Source organism: Ovis aries, chromosome 1, assembly GCF_016772045.2.
Source record: "Ovis aries strain OAR_USU_Benz2616 breed Rambouillet chromosome 1, ARS-UI_Ramb_v3.0, whole genome shotgun sequence".
NCBI lineage: Eukaryota > Metazoa > Chordata > Mammalia > Artiodactyla > Bovidae > Ovis > Ovis aries.
In genome coordinates, this window is record NC_056054.1 from 185,080,000 (window position 1) to 185,094,561 (window position 14,562).

The following is a 14,562-nucleotide window of genomic DNA, read 5'->3' on the forward strand; positions in this document are numbered from 1 at the left end:
CTTGCCTTACCTCATACTGGATACTGTAATCATGACTCTCTGGAACCTCTTGATTCATCTTGTCTCTTATTCATCTTATTCCATTCCCTTTGATTCACTTGAAAGCGTCCTCTTCCCCAAATATTGTTATTCATCAGAATTCTGTCCTCTTTTCACACCACATACTTTCCCTACATTACTGTATTCATGTCCAAAGCTTTTTCTATCACCCAGTAGTGGTGACATCCCACCCTCACTTTTCCTGTTTTCTCTTACATGGACTTTGGCTAACTGATCTCCCTGCTTTAAGTCTCACATCCCCCCATTCTCCAAGCTTAGCCTGTGTACAGCTGCCAGTTATCTAAGATAGTGGTTTTCACCAAAAGCCCCTGGAGGGTGTGTTCAAACAGACTGTTGTATTCATCCAGAGTTTTGGCTTGATAATTTCCATTTCTAACAAGTTCCCAGGTAGGTGATCCTTATGCTGCTGGTCCAGAAATTACACTTCCAGAACCCTTGACCTGAGAACTCTTTGGGTCATCCTAAGTCCTCAGCTTAAAAATCTCTCATTAATGAATTATCTTAAGTGCTTGTGAAAAGTGTTTATTACTGGGATTCACCCTCAAGATCCTTAGTAGATCTGATGCAGCCCAAGAATCACTCCTTTGACAATCTGTGACCTAAAAGATAATAAAAACCTGAACCACTTAATGTGGAATTCAAGTTCCTCTGCAATCTATTCCTTGCCTAGCTCTTTAGCATTACTGACTCTTCCTTAAAATCTGAGTTTTTGTATATACTGTTCACATTGCATTAGCCCTCCCTCCCTCATCTCTGTAGTAAACTAGTGCTCCTTCAAAAGGCGTCACATGTGACCGATGCAGTGTAGCAGCCCAACACTAGTTCCCCAGCAAAGCTGATCACTTTTCAGCACTCTCTTGCATGTACCTCCTTGACTAAACACCTTTGTGTTGTAACTGACTGACTTCTCTGCCTTCTAGTTAATGCACTCTGAACATCAGCATCTCTAGTACTCAGCAGCATTTAGCACACAGTAATTGCTCAATAAATAGAAATGAGAGGGATTGTGTAGAGGTAACTGATAGGGAGGGAAGGGAAAGCAGCTTAGGAAACATGGAATCACAGTAAACATAACTGAGGAGATTCCATCATGCTAATGCATGTTACCCACCCTTCTTAACTCAGACACATTTACTCACCTTAAGCCATCCAGACAACTGGTCAAGCATCTTCTCTTTTGCAGTATCCCAAGTTCACCTAACTGACTTATACCATTTTTTTCCACATACTACTTCCCAATATTTAACAATTTTTAAAAAGCTATTTAATGGGCATGCATCTCCCCCATCACTAAATAGAGATGGTGTCCTTTCACATGATCCCTAAGAAACAGGATACACAAGTAAGTAGTAATTCTCTCCTATCTGACTGTGACACCTACAAATGTCAGCCGAAATAGGTAGACAAAACTGAAGGGTTTTATTTCTGATGCTGTTGTATCTGGAAGGAGAAGGGGGATAATGTGCAATTCTGTTAGTCAAAATTTATTTGTGTTTATTATATTCGCTCATTTGTTTCGCCAGGCTGGCATCTGGCCCTTCTGTGCTACTTCTTTAGAACATAGCCAAGATAAGCCAAACCGGAAGGAGGAATCCTGTCAGCTTTCAAGACCAGCCTATTAATCTCTAACTAGTTACCTGGGTTACTTTACAGTGATAGAACCAATTTGCGGTCACTGTGATGAAACATCTTTGTGCCTCGGCCACCCATTTTACTCTTAGCTGTCAAGTTATCTCATCAAAATGTTAGTCAAAAGAAGCATATCTTGGGATCCCCCCAGTGGTCCAGTGGTTAAGACTCCATCTTCCAATGCAGGGGGTATGAGTTCAATCCCTGGTTGGGAATTAAGATCCCACATGTCGTGCAGTGTGGCCAGAAATAAAATAATACAATTTTAAAAATTAAAAAAAGAAAAGAGTCTAAGTACAGTACACTGAAATGGCAGCTCCGCCACCTTCCCTCACTCCAAGAACCACCATATGTAGGCTGAACCACGTTACAAAAGCAACCAACACACTGGTGGTTATTTTTTCAGTGTACCAATATTGCCCGGGCTTCCCAGGTGGCACTAGTGGTAAACAATGCGCTTGCCAGTGCAGAAGACGTAAGAGACGTCGGTTCAACCCCTGGGTCAGGAAGATGCCCTGGAGGAGAGCATGGCAACTCACCCCAGTATTCTTGCCTGGAGAATCCCATGGACAGAGTCGTCTGGTGGGCTACAGTCCACGGGGTCACAGAGAGTTGGACACGACTGAAGCAACGTAGCACATAGCACACAAACTTGCTCCTCCCTGAGGGACTGTCTCCTTGAGGACGCCTTCCATTGGTGCCACTCCTAGTTCGATTTCCTTATTCTGACTTATTTTCTCTTCACCACACTTATCCCTACTAGCTAGCGACATTCTATATGTTCATTTACAGCATATTTCGCACCTCCCATAAGCTCTATGAGGTAGGGCCTTTACTTTTCTTATTCGCTGCTATATCCCCAGTGCCTAAAATAGTGCCTGGTGGTCAACACTTATTTGTTGAATGACTGAATACACTCAGAACGAATTCCAAATAATGTAACTTAAAAAAAAAAAGTATATCCATCAAAATTTAAGGAAACAATGGTCACACACAGCAGTCACTTTGGGTAGCTATATACACACCTATTCCTCATAGTGCTGAAACCTGTTGGGAACTCTTTCAGAGCCAGTATAGGAATTAGATGATTATTTGTTTTACTTCATAAGCCATACTGTGTTTCAGCTGTCTTTGCTGACATCTGTTGGGAAATGTTTTCAGAGCCAGTATTAGGAATTATCTGATTATTTGTTTTACTTCATAAGCCATACTGTGTCTCACCAAAAGCTTCACAATGTAAAAAGGTCAAAATGAACATAGAAAACACATGAAAATGTATTTCAGGCTCTCAAGACAAGGCTCAGAAATTTAGTTGACTAGTGACATCAACTAAGTATATCCCCTTTTAAGAAAATGGACTGAAATGGGTTAATATTCAGACATAAAGGTTCTGGAGTATGAAATTAAGAACACACACAGATCAAAACTACTTGAGGATAAAGAGGCAACTTCTCATATTTCCCTTCTACTCATAACTCCAAATATGCCATGGTAGGGGGGTTGCTGCTAGACTGCATCCATTCCTCCAGTTACCTGGGCGTCTTCAACCTGCCAGACCCCAGGCCAGGGGATCTGTGCTCAACTCCTCCCACTGATCCAGTCACACCCAGCTCCTTCATAAGTTGGGACACTCTATCCTGTCCTTAAAAGTATTATTTCAAAACAGCTAACAAGAAAAGGAAAATCTTTTCAAGCAAAAGAAGTGGAAGAACAGGGAAAATGAGCGTAATATCCTGTTTTAGGATAAGAACTTTCACAAAAGTATATTTAAATGTCATAGGGCAGACAGAATGCTGAGTTCCTACCTCAGAAATGCTTCTTCCCAGTAGTCAACAAAGAGAACCCCACCAGGACTTAAACCCACTCTGGCCCCATGCACTCCAATGCCAGTCAAAAAAACAAAATAAAACAAAAGATAATGAGTACTGTCAGGCAACTCCACGGATCTCTCTGTAACAATAAGGCCAACCAAAGACTAAAGATGAGGAGGACTGGAAGGAAAGCAGACACACAAAAGGTACCATGTCAAGTGATATATGAGATGTGTTCAGAAATGAATGAGTTATTCCAGGGCCATACAAACAAATCAATCTCTTTACTAGAGAGGCGCACCTCTCCTCTGTATATTAGTCAAATATACTAACACATGAAAGATCACATCACCTTGTTTATGGATACATTTAATATCCCTTGCCCTTCCCACCTTTCAAAACATAATAGTATACAAAATATAAAATATCTTAAATATTTATAAAAATCGCAAGAAAAAAATAGAACGTATGAAAATATTTTTATCTGAGTTCTCCCTCATTGTCGAGAGGCAGCTTAGTTTGCCTTGAGTTCATAACTGTTGAGCGGATAGGAGTATGCCCTGCCTAATACTATTCTGTCCCGGAGGAGCTTAAATAAAACATAGTAGTTGCAGAAGAGGATGAGAGCCATGGAAAGTGTGTGGTTCCACTTCTCTGACCGCAGCAAGGAATAGAGCTGGTAGAAGACAACACTGCCCTCAATAAGGATAAGCAGATTTAACAGCCTTAATGGACGATGAAACAGGAACTGTAAGGAAGTTAAAAAGCAAAATGTTATTTCATAGAAAAGATGGCAGTTATTCTCACATTTTTTTCTAAAATCATTTTACAGTTATAGGCTCCTATGTACACTAACAAGTAGATCTGCTTATTGAATGTCAATCAGGCTATTTCTTGCTATACAGATCCAAACCCATTCTTTTTTGCTCAAGGTATAATGAAATACATTTTATTTCAATACCCCTGAGACACAGAAAGGGATTTACCCAAAAGAACTCTTTCTCAAAAAAAAAAAAAAAAAAAAGTTTTTCCTAGATTATATCTTATCTCAAATATTTTACTTGAGATAACCACTTAAAATGTAACTGCTTAAAAATGTAAAAATCATTGGTTTGTGGGCTGATCTAAGACATAAACACCTACACTAGACAAGTCTGGAGGGAGGGGTGGTGATATAAGTTGAAATATCAATACAGTAATTTCTTCATTTCTTAAACTGTTACCCACCAAGCTGCTTTCTTTTGCCCAGTTTTTCTGGATATTGAGAAGTAGGGTATACAAAGACAGAACATTAAAGAAGGAAGGAAAAATTAGTTAGAATTAAGAGACTGGCTAAACACAGTGCTCCAAGTTCACCACTCTAAGAGGCTGAATCCTAGTTGACTAATAAAAATGTATTATGAATAGAAGACAGTGGTCACAGACTGCAAACTGTGCTAATGGTAATATATCAGATCTAAAGGAATAAGTTAGACCTCAGGGCTCAAATCTGAGAATAAAGCCAAATAAATCATCACAACAGCTCTGAAAGGTTTAACTGGGTTCTCGGGATTCTTCTGCAGGAGAAAGAACATGTTTACCCTGGATTTTATCACATGATCTCCAGTAATACCATGTATAATACTGGCCCAGAATTAACATTCTAAAAAAAAAAAAAAATCAAGCAATTTCAGATTCTGTAGCAATTATACCAAATATAATTAAATGTGTAGGTAGGCTATAAACTGAATGAGTAAAAATGTGAGGACAGCCACAGTTACAGGTAGCAGGCCCATTCTAAACTTCGGGGTGCCTTAAGAATCATTTCCGAATATGTAAATAATGCAAATTCCTAGGATTCTTCAGAGATCTGACTCTAAGGGACCCACCCACCACTCTGAGAAGCACCGATTTACTGTTTGGTCACACAAGATCAGTAATAAGTTCCTTAATCTTTCTTCTATGGTTTCCACCTGATTCTTCAGCTGTCCAACACTAGCAGGGAAAATACTTATTTTTCAAGCAGGAAATTTTAATAAATTATCTGGTTACTGTCGGCTTCCAGGGGACCATAATGGCCAACAAATGCTATTAACAGCTGCTAATTCAGCTGGCTGAATGAAATATTCTGTGTAGAAACCAGATGTTTGTGCAGTTATAACCTAAGTCCACTCCTCCATCTTAAGGCAATCCCACAGGAGTCAAAGAGATTGTTACAGTTCCCTCATTCAAAGGCCTTCCACCTCGGCCCACCCACCCCTATCTATAAGCATCCTGCCCTGATGCAAGTTTCCAGTATTTAACGAAAAAGTCCTTAGTAGTGAACACTCGCAGAACCAGAACATCCAAGCACTCTCAAGGAACTGGGAGGGATGAAGGGAGGGAGAAAGGGATTCAAGTATCAAATGAACAAATGAATGAATAAAATCTCCCAATTCTTTTTCAGAATATGATCTCCATTCAAAGGCAATGCACTGCACTTTGGGCATTTTGACTGAAAACAGTTCCCTGCATGGACCTCCTATTCCCCACTCCCATTAATCAGTTTGTCTTTCTTTAATAAATAAATATTTCTCCCTCCTAGAGTCAGAATTTCTGGAAAACTGAAAGATCAAACAGAACATAACCCAAGAAATAAATTGAATGGGACAGAAACTGGCTTTAGTGGGTATCTATTGCTTTTTTCCTTTCAAACTTTTAAGCCTTTTTTCCTTTTAATTCGAAAAAGACCACAGATCATATCATCTGCCTGTGTTTCAAAGGGGAAGTCTAAGTATTTTAAGGAGATGATATACATGAGAAATACCAAAAACTAAAATCATCACATTATTACTACATTAAATATTGCGTAATGATACATAGATATAATAGGGATACCGCTAAACCAAACTATTACAAAATTAAAGACTGTAAGATGAAAATGGAAGTCTTAAATAATTGTATACTTCTTTCAAGTAATACTAGACTCAACAAATTCCATTGTAACTAGAGAAACCAGTCAAGCTATTAAAGTTGAGATACTGGCATTTCACCTTCAATCTGTCTTTCAGAAGTATTCCCAAAGGACAGAGGCCATTACAGTAGTAAAATAATTACCCTGTATTAATGTCCTGCTGCTGCTGTTGCTAAGTCACTTCCTAGTATGTGCTATACTCTGCGCTAGATGTTTACACACAGAGTGGCCTCCTAACACTCCTAAGCTTATGTTTGAAAAGAAATAAGCGGTACTTGCATAAAAGCGGGCATGGGATACATCTGAAGGCACCGCCACGTTGTAAGGCCCCACGGCTCTATATAAGCATCTGCTGTGTCGCACCAACACCCCTTGAGGCCATATTGTATTTTCTGACCAACTAAGGGAGAAAGAAATGCAATGTTAGCATATTGGCAATTACAGATAAGATAGTGTCTGGCAAAACCAGCTATGTTTCTATGGAAAGGATTAAGTATTCAAGTCTTCATCTGCCTGAATTCTGAAAAGACAGTAACATGGTCAGACTGGAAGGAGTTAGAAAGGATTTATTATAACTTCACTGCTATATTTAAAGAGAAAAGTTAACTGCAAAGTTAACTCAGTGTCAAAGACTTAAGAGGCTCAGGAGAACAAGCAGAAACAAATGTGTAAGGCATCTATGAGCCAGAAAATCAAGTGGACTGTCACCTCAATCCCAAGTGAGCAGAGTCCACTGGTGGAAATGCTAGAGGGACAAACAAGAGGAGAGTGGATGGTAACAAGAAGAGTGGAGAGATTAACACATTATCGAACTAGCGTGACATTTACTGCAGAATTACATCCCACACGCTACAGAAAATCTACTCATTTATCACACATTCCAAGTGCTTCATATTATGAGAAGCAATACAGAGACACACAAGGTACCAACACACAGACTTTTTACTGCTTTCCTGGTTTATTTTTAGAGAGGTTTCTCTAGGAAAAAGAAGTTACGGAAGAAGCTTCACTCTTTCCAGCACCAACATAATGGAGTTGGGGTGGGGATGGGGGATCTTCAGGTTAAACTTTTTGTAAAAAAATCTTAAGTTAATTCATCTCTTCCTGATTTTGGAAAGGTTAGTTTCCTAGGGTAAGAACTGGGACAGCATTTTAAATATGTTAAAGAAAAAAAAAGTCTAGCACCCTGAAGCTTTCCCAGTTCAGAAAATGTTCCATCAGCCTTGCTCACACTTACCAGCATTAAAGTGAAGACACACCTCATGGCCATGTGCCATCAGGAGCCTGAAGATGTACAGTACTAGCACTGTGCATTGGATTTTCAATTTTTATTGAAATCTGTCCTTTGCCCACAGTCAGGTTTCTTTTCAGCCTGGCCCAATCTCTTTCAGTTCCTGGGCTTGAAGGCCTGTGCTAATCTGTATCAGACATCAAGGCAAATAATTGAAGGGAGCACTCTGAGGGGAAGAGGGGAAGGGAATGTCACCTTTAATTAGGACACCTTTAATTTCCTAATTTAATTAGGAAAGAATTTCTAGGTGATGAAATTTGTGAAATGTTCAAATTATAAAAGGGAGGAAGATGAAGATGGTCCAGGTCTGAGAGAAAGGCATGATGAAGGTCTCAGAAGCAAGACAATAAAAAGATTCTAAAGTCAGTCATTTTGGATCATAGGGACCATGCAGAGAAATGACTGACAGGGGGACACAATGAAAGGAATACTCAGAAAGAACTCAATTAGGGACAGTTTTCATTTGAATATAGGAAAAGCAGAGCAACATTCATTAGTGAGTTTAGGAAAAGAAATGCACAAAGATGCAGGCTAATACAACAACAAAACAAAGAAAAAAACAAAAATAAATAAACAAAAAATAAAAATGCTGGCTAGGAAAATTACTAGAGCAAATTTACATTTATTAGAGAGAAAAGATGAGAGAAGCAAAGTCCAGCTGCCTAAGACAATTAGCTAGCAGCTATTTGGCTGTGGCAATGAAAACAAGAAGATGAATCTCACAGTCTTCTAAAGAAAATTAAAAATATATCATGAGTCTTTGAATTTGGGCAAACGGTTAAGACTGAAAGAAAACTCCAAGATGATAGTTTGGGAAACAAATTACACACTCTAGAGTGACTGGGCAGTTGAAAGGTAGAAGGCATTTGAGGAGGGACTGGGGATGGTGGTGGAAATGAGTTAATGTTCCCTGCTTTCAGTTTAGAGTGATGACAAGCACCCATGTGGGCAAAAACTAAAAATTAAATGTTCAAAGCCAAGAACAAGAATGACATACAAAGCAAATAAACATGGTCAGCAGCATGTAAAAAGGTGTTAAATGGTTTTATCTTCTAACCCACTTACATGTGCTGTGGAGCATTGCTGTAGGAGCCATGTTCAAGCTTCTGCCACTTGCCCAGGTGAGCAGCTGATTTATGCAGCAAATCACAGTACTTGGATGGCAGCAGCTGTGTGGTGAGCATGACAAAAGCATTGATCCACACCATAATGAGGTGCTCACATGACCAGCGCATGTCATAGTACTGGGTACTCTGGAAGAGATTAGAAGAGAGAGAAATGATCATGTGCCGGTGAGCAAGAAGGCAGGGACGGGTGTGTGTACATACACCCTGCAGACAATGCCACTCTGAGTCACACATGCATTTGCTGTCCTGCTGTCCGTGCAGAAAGTTCAAGAGCAGAGTCCTCCAAAATCCTGCAACCTGACTTTCTGGCCGCATGAGCTAGGGTTGGGAGGGAGAGGCAATGATACTTGAAGTCCTTCCTTTCTAGAAGTGAACGCTCTCTGCGGATGACCACTCCAGCTGCAGACGTGCTGCTCAATGGGTGAAGGAAGGGCACGAAAATGACCCAAAAGATTTTGGGCCCAAGTGACATCCAGACCATTTTTCTCTTCTACCAAAATAAAGTTTAAATAAAGGTTAGATTAAATTAAAGGAAACTCCTGATGCCCATGTTAAGATCAACCATGGTAGGCTGTATTTTACTGAAACTTCAGTCCTCTTAAGCTACCATATACTGATTCTAAGTACAAGTTTATTCTCTCCAGAAACTGGGGGTGGGGGAAATCTAAAAAAAAGAAAGAAAGAAAGAAAGAAAACAAGAGGGGGCCATCACGGGTGCATCACAGATATGGAAATATCTATCCACCAACCAGGTACTGGTGCACTCCAGATGCAGCCGAACTCCACCATCCAGGCTGCCGAAGGGGAGACAGAGAAAAGGGGGATTAAGTAAGAAATACCCAGTTTATGTTATCCACACACAAATCTAGGAAGCACAGAAAAGCACATAAACACTTACCTTCACAAAACACAGGGGAAGAAACGCAACATAGTAGGCACTGAAGAGAGAGTTGAAGAGAACTTCCTTGATCCTGTGGTTGAAATCTGCTTTCAGACATTCCACTTCATTGCGAATGAGGTCAGGAGACAGTGGGCAGCTGTGGGTGGGGATGGGCGTGGCATTATTAAACTGTTCTTTTAGAGACTCCAGCAATAAGGAGAGGAAGTCCTTGGATTTTGCCAAGCCACCCACAGTTGAGGCACTTTCCTCTACTGCCTGGTGCTGAACCACATAGGGAAAGTCTGTGAGAAGGAGATGAGCTCTACTATCTTGGTGGAAACAGCAGAGAGGAACATAAACACCAAACCTGTAGAAAAACAGGAGTATGAAAATGAGATCACAGATACCACCTAATATCAGATCTCATAACTATGTTAGTAAAATAGTCACAATTCTTCAGAATGAACCTAATATAATGGGGACTCGGCTGATGGCAAATTCATTATCTGGGAAGCTCTTTAATTTCTTCCCACAAAGGCAATATATATTCACTGTAGGATAAGAAACTACAAAAAAATCATGACAATTACCTAGAAATCATCATTTTTATAATTTTTACAATTGGGTGCATAGGCTTTATATTTTTTCTATGTTTAGCTTCACACAGTATAAACTTTTGTATACTACTGTTTTAACTTTGGGTGTGTGATTTTGTAGCTTGTATGTATGGAGTATTTTCTCGTGTCATTAAATGTTTTTGTTAACAATTCTAAAAGGTACTACATTAGGAAGATGGCAATGACGACCCTGTATGCAAGACAGGGAAAGAGACACAGATGTGTATAACGGACTTTTGGACTCAGAGGGAGAGGGAGAGGGTGGGATGATTTGGGAGAATGCCATTCTAACATGTATACTATCATGTGAATTGAATCGCCAGTCTATGTCTGACGCAGGATGCAGCATGCTTGGGGCTGGTGCATGGGGATGACCCAGAAAGATGTTATGGGGAGGGAGGTGGGAGGGGGGTTCATGTTTGGGAATGCATGTAAGAATTAAAGATTTTAAAATTTTAAAAATAAAAAAATAAAAACTAAAAACAAAACAAAAAAAAAAATAAATAAAAAATAAAAGGTACTACAGTGTCCTCATATAGCTATACCATACTTTATCTATTTCTCTCTTGTTAGAAACACACTATTTCTTATTTTCCACTATCGTAATTACCAATGGAGTAAATAATTTCCCACACACATCTTTGTGTACATCTGGTATTTTCTGAAGGGTTGCCTTTTACTTCCAGTTTTCTCTTTTTAGTGACGGGGCTCCCTTGCCTCCCCACAACATCACCCATATCACCACCCTAGTTCCCCTTGGTTATTTTTCTCCACTGAGCTGGTAAGATCATGTATTTTACATGTTTATTAGGTTTTTTATTTGGTATTTTTTTCCATTGGTCTAACCTCCCCTTACTACAATGTAAAAAGCTCCAGGAACCAGAGATTTTAGTCTGTTTATTAGTTCACTGCTACATATATCCTTGATACCTATAATAAAGGCTGAAACATAGTAGGCACTAAATAAATACCTGATAAGATTAATAAAAACAATTCAGAAGTACAACAGATACATTTTTACAGGTAAAATTACTTGGCTAGAGGACTAAAAATTTGTGAGACTTTTCATAACTTCTTATAGTTACTCGAAACTTTGGTTCCTTAAAAACATTTTAAACACTTCCCTAAGTCTTAAGAAACTTCCACATTGTAACCTAGGTCTGTATTATAAATAAAGTGGTCATTTCACTGATATAAATTTAGATGTTAAAAAGAGCAAATAAAAAGACATCTTATTTAATTATAAATTATTTTTTTTTTAATTAACAAATGTCACTTGTTCATAGTTCCCTATAGAGGGAGAGAGGATGAGTTTATTACCAATTAAGAGGATGGTGAGCAGCAGCTCTGGGATCCAAAGTGAATGTGCCTTGGAGCAGCAGAATGGGAGGGGAGTAAACACAAAAGTATCAGGCAAAACTCACTCATGGGCAAAACTGCAAAAGCTAGAGAAGGCTACAAGTTCAACACTGCTGAAACCGCACATGCAGGAGGCGGCGGTGAGAGCTGGGGTGTGTAGCAGATTGCAATGATGGCCCCATTTCTTTGCCCTTCCCAGTAGTTTCACCCACTGTCATGTAACTGCACAGCCCTCCTTCCACGTGTGCTGTGACCCTGCCTGATCTCCATGCTGGGCTCAACGGTGTGATCTGTTTTGGCCAATGGGATGTCAGCAGACACACTAGGATGAGAAACTTTACATGGGCTTGTACATTCAGGCTTGTTCTTTTGCCACTCTGTCGGTTTCATGTGACCATGTCCAGAGAAGGGTGCCAGAGCATGAGAGACTCATGGAACAGGGCTTACTTGTCCTAGCTGCCTGAATAGACAGCCATCAATCTCAAACATGTGACTGAACCCAGCTAAGATAAGATTGGGAGAGCCTCTTAACTTCCAGCTGATCCCAACATATGCACAATAAATACACAGAGTGGTATGTATGCTACCACAGCTCTGCGGATGTTTGTTACAGCATCATATGTCAACAGATAACTGATACAGGGTAGCATCAAAGGCTTAGAGCATGGAGAGTCTGGGGAAGTACAAAAATGATTCATTAAAGAATTTTAAAGAGGGTTAGTAAATATATTTAGACATAAAATCTGTTTGAATTACATGCTTATTTCATTCTTTTACAAGGGTATGGACAGCCTCCAAAAATAAGCTTCTTTACATATCTAAAAAGAAATGAAAAAGTTTGCTAGTCATTCTGATGATGGTAATCCTCTTCAGTCTAGCCAAAATATTCATTGATATATCCATATATTAGCCATTCAAGTTAGATATAGGTAATCTTCTAAATGATTTAATCAGATATTGCTGATAGAATAAATAATTTGTTTTCAACTCAAACAGGTGAAATGTTAGTCTAGAAATACAGAAACAACTGATGTAAAATATACACCTTATAAGGAATCTGAATCATGAAAAATGAAGTTTATAACAAGAAAATTCATTCTGTATGAACCAAGTTGATGAGTGCTTTAAATAATTGTTTAAGCATTATAATTAGAACCTTACAGAGTACAACCAATATAAAGACTGTTCCTGCCACAAAGTCAGACTTGGCCACACAGTCTCTGAGTATGTCTTTATTGTACACAGGCACGACACATATAAATTCATGCTTATGTTATAGCATCCTAAATGGTATAAAGCAATGATTCTCAAATTTGAGCTAGCATCAGAATCATCTGGAGAACTTGTCTTAAAAGACAAATCGCTGGGCCATACTTTCTAGAGTTTCTGTTTCAGTTTGGGGTTGATTCTGAGAATTTCTATTTCTAACATATTTCTAGGAGGTAGTGATGCTCTTGTTCTGGGAGCCACATTTTGAGAACTACTGAATTTAGAGTAATGGTTAAGACAATGGCTCTGGAATCAAAAAAACCTGGGTCTTTCTCATTAATTGTCTAACCGTAGGAAAATTTTTCACCTGCTTAATCTGCCTTTACCTATGTCAAAACTTGCTAATTGTCTGCCAATAGCTACTGTTCTGTTCTTCCAAAGCAACAGAAATGTTAGTTGAGATACAGCTTCCCTGCTAAAGATTCAGTTTTCCAGACTCCCTTACAATGTATTCTACTAGGGAAAGTGGAGCAAAAAGATAACAGAAGCTTGAGTCCTGACACCATGGAGCTACTACAACTATCCAACGTAACTTAAATACACACTGTACAGGAGAGAGGAACAAATTTCTAACTTTTTAAAACCTGTAGTATGTTAGATCTGTTATAGCAGATTAAATATACTACTTCCTGGGTGATTGTAAAGATTTCATGAGGTGATGTTTATAAGCACCACCTAGCCCAACACTTAACACATAATAAGAGTTGAATAAATGATAGCTATCTGTTACATCTAATGAAGGTTTTAGCCAAATGAATACAAATTAAAAAACAATGCAACATATTTAGTCTAATAAGGCAATATCTACAATAAAACACCACAATTCAACCATCAGAATGGCTAAAATTTTTCAAATGGAAAACATCTAATGCCGACAAAACTGTGTAGCTGTCAGACTCTTACAGTACTGGTGAAAGGATAAAATGATACCACTTCTTTGGGAAAAAGTCTGATAGACTCTTATTAAACTAAATATACTCCTACCTTGTGGCCTAGCAATGCCACTCCTACATATAACTCTCCCAAGAGAATGTAAAGGTAGCTTTACAAAAAGAGACTTGTATAAGAATGTGTATAATAGTTTTTTTTTTAAAGAGAAGTCAAAAACTAGAAACAATCCTGATGTCAAACAAGAGGAAAATAAACTGTGATATATTTATGCAATGAACTATTACTGATAATATGTAACCCAAACAAAACTCAAAAACAACATGCTGAGTCAAAGATGGCTTGAAAGTGTACATAGTGTACAATTCCGGTTATATGACATTCTAGAACTGGCAACCTAATCTATGGTGGGGGAAAAAAATAATCAAAACAGTGGTTGGCTCTGGGATGCAAAGGGTGGAGTCTGACTGGAAAGGGACATGAAAGAATCTCTGGAGTAATGGTGCCATTCCATACTGGGATGAGGTTTTGATTTACACAGGTATATGCATTTATCAAAACTCAGCAAATGTACACAAGATTTGTGAATTTCACTGTATATGAATTTTATATGGCAAATAAAGCTAATGAAAATCTTCTCCATTGGTACTGCTCAGGAACAATCTTAGTTTGTATCTATTGCCCTAACTGTATTCTAGT

At 38.8% G+C, this 14,562-nt stretch overlaps 1 protein-coding gene and 1 long non-coding RNA gene across 3 annotated transcripts in view; one reads left to right on the forward strand and one right to left on the reverse strand.

Annotated features, from left to right (window-relative positions):
- Positions 1-3,765: 3,765 nt before the first annotated feature.
- Positions 3,766-14,562, reverse strand: part of TMEM39A (transmembrane protein 39A) — a 29,743-nt gene continuing 18,946 nt past the window's right edge. Inside the window, exons 6-9 of one of the 2 annotated variants that reach the window (XM_015092459.3) lie at positions 9,749-9,887; positions 8,789-8,976; positions 6,712-6,832; positions 3,766-4,248 (exon numbers count right to left, since the gene is read on the reverse strand). In XM_015092459.3, coding sequence (XP_014947945.1) covers positions 4,015-4,248; positions 6,712-6,832; positions 8,789-8,976; positions 9,749-9,887 — 682 coding nt within the window. In that variant the 3' untranslated portion in view covers positions 3,766-4,014. Of the gene's footprint in view, positions 4,249-6,711; positions 6,833-8,788; positions 8,977-9,748; positions 10,098-14,562 lie in introns of both variants that reach the window. The other variant, XM_004002942.5, reaches the window with a different exon arrangement.
- On the forward strand, positions 9,171-14,500 carry LOC132660072 (uncharacterized). Its single transcript, XR_009601280.1, has 2 exons — positions 9,171-10,506; positions 10,865-14,500. It is a non-coding gene; the product is annotated as an uncharacterized LOC132660072 (long non-coding RNA).